This window comes from Colobus angolensis, unplaced genomic scaffold (genome assembly GCF_000951035.1).
Source record: "Colobus angolensis palliatus isolate OR3802 unplaced genomic scaffold, Cang.pa_1.0 Scaffold135, whole genome shotgun sequence".
Classification (NCBI taxonomy): domain Eukaryota; kingdom Metazoa; phylum Chordata; class Mammalia; order Primates; family Cercopithecidae; genus Colobus; species Colobus angolensis.
The window spans coordinates 2,521,456-2,523,183 of record NW_012114433.1 but is presented as its reverse complement, the minus strand read 5'-3'; the positions used below and the strand labels follow the sequence as shown (position 1 = coordinate 2,523,183).

The following is a 1,728-nucleotide window of genomic DNA, read 5'->3' as shown; positions in this document are numbered from 1 at the left end:
AGCTTGCAGTGAGCTGAGATCAGGCCACTGCACTCCAGCCTGGGCGACAGAGCGAGACTCCGTCTCAAAAAAAAAAAAAAAGACCTAATACGCACCTTCCAGTCTTGGCGTCTGCGAGTGAGAGTGTGGAGCTGAGCTCATAGCTGGTCAGTTTTGACGTCCTGAGTCTTTAGTGTGACTCAGGGGCTCGGGGAACCACAGGCTGCTCCTTCCCTCCCGCCCTGGCCTACTCCTCCGTCTCCCGTGTTGTCACTGCCCACGAGGCCCCTGCTCTGAGCCCTGCCCACCCTTCCAGCCCCATCTCCTCCCTACCACGCTTCCAGCCATGTAGCCGCCTTCCAGTTCCACACTCGCCCAGTCTCCTCCCCGCCTTACACCCTTTCTCCCTACGCTCCTCTCTACCTGGGTTTGCCACCTTCACCCTTCACCCCCTCCCCACACCTGAGCAGGCCCCCTCTCCTGCGTGCCATCTGTCTTGGTTCTCTGTTGACTTGTTGATTATCTGTCTTCCTCCGACCTGGTGGAACCCTGCTGTCACTGCTGTCGCTGCTTTCTGACTGTGCTTGGCACATGGTGAGCCCTCAGAGTGCCACAGGAAGAAGGGAGGTGACAGAGCGCTTCAGGCTTGTCTCCTCTCCTTCCTGTCAGAGGACCCATGGCAGGGAAGCAGCAGGGCCAGGGCTGGAGTGCCCTGCCAGGGCAGCAGGGTGGAGCTCAACAGAGGGGGAGTGACGCCTGCACCCACTGGGGGAGAGGGTCCCGGGAGTGCCACAGCCCTGAGGCAGGTGTTTGCTTGATGGACCTGTGCAAGACGAAGGGAGGAGCAGTGCATCTGGGGTGAGGAAGGGAGGCATTCGTGCCTGGAGGTAGGGGAGCAGGCACAGCCCAGTGAGGGCCAAGTCAGGGACAGACGGGGGCTTTTATTCAGGTGAGGGGGAAGCCGTGGAGCAGAACGACATGACCTGACAGCGCTTTAGATGTAATCACTGGCTGCTGGGTGGAGAGCGGCTCCGAGGGCTCGCAGTGGGGCGGGGAGGCCAGCCGGGAGGCTGCTGCACCTGCCAGGGTGAGAGGGCAGGGTGGCCGCTGAGAGTGGCTGCATTCGGGACAAGTGTGGTCGCGTTTAGAGTGGAGGCAGTGCCACCTTGAAGCAGCCACAAGAGGCCTGATGTCACAGAAAGGTGGAGGGCTGAGATCTAGAACCTCGGCTTCTCTGGGGGAAGGTTTTTCAGGGAAGGCGGTTTTTGAGCTGTAATCTTGTCCAGTCTCATTTTAGAGAACAGTGCTTCTGAAGAGCTGCCGTTCTGATGTTAAAAAAAACGATTAAAACGTTGAACCATTGTGTCTCTTCCTCAGGTGATGATTGGGACTGCTCTTAACACCAGCGAGATGAAGAAACTGGTCACCCACGTGAGGCAGGTGGACCACCCCTGGAACTGTCCCCATGGAAGGCCAACCATGAGCCACATTGCCAACCTGGGAGTCATTGCGCAGAACTGACAGTAGTCGCTGTATGGAATCATCAGTTTTATTGAAGATTTTTATGTTTTGAAAGACAGGGTCTTCACTAAACTTTTTTGTTTTCAAATGAACCTGCTACTTAAAAAAAAAAATACACATCAGACCCATTTAAAAGTGAGCTTGAAAACCTTTTCAAACCAGATGGAGCGCTACTTGCAAAATTTTTTTTTTCTCTGTTTGCATGCACTCGTGTGTGTGTGTGTGTGT

At 55.4% G+C, this 1,728-nt stretch overlaps 1 protein-coding gene across 1 annotated transcript in view; it reads left to right on the top strand.

The window, feature by feature from the left end:
- Positions 1–1,500, top strand: part of LOC105506317 (mismatch repair endonuclease PMS2-like) — a 7,935-nt gene extending 6,435 nt beyond the window's left edge. The window contains exon 2 of the mRNA XM_011934397.1: positions 1,357–1,500. Coding sequence (XP_011789787.1) covers positions 1,357–1,500 — 144 coding nt within the window. The remainder of the gene's footprint in view (positions 1–1,356) is intronic.
- Positions 1,501–1,728: the final 228 nt, after the last annotated feature.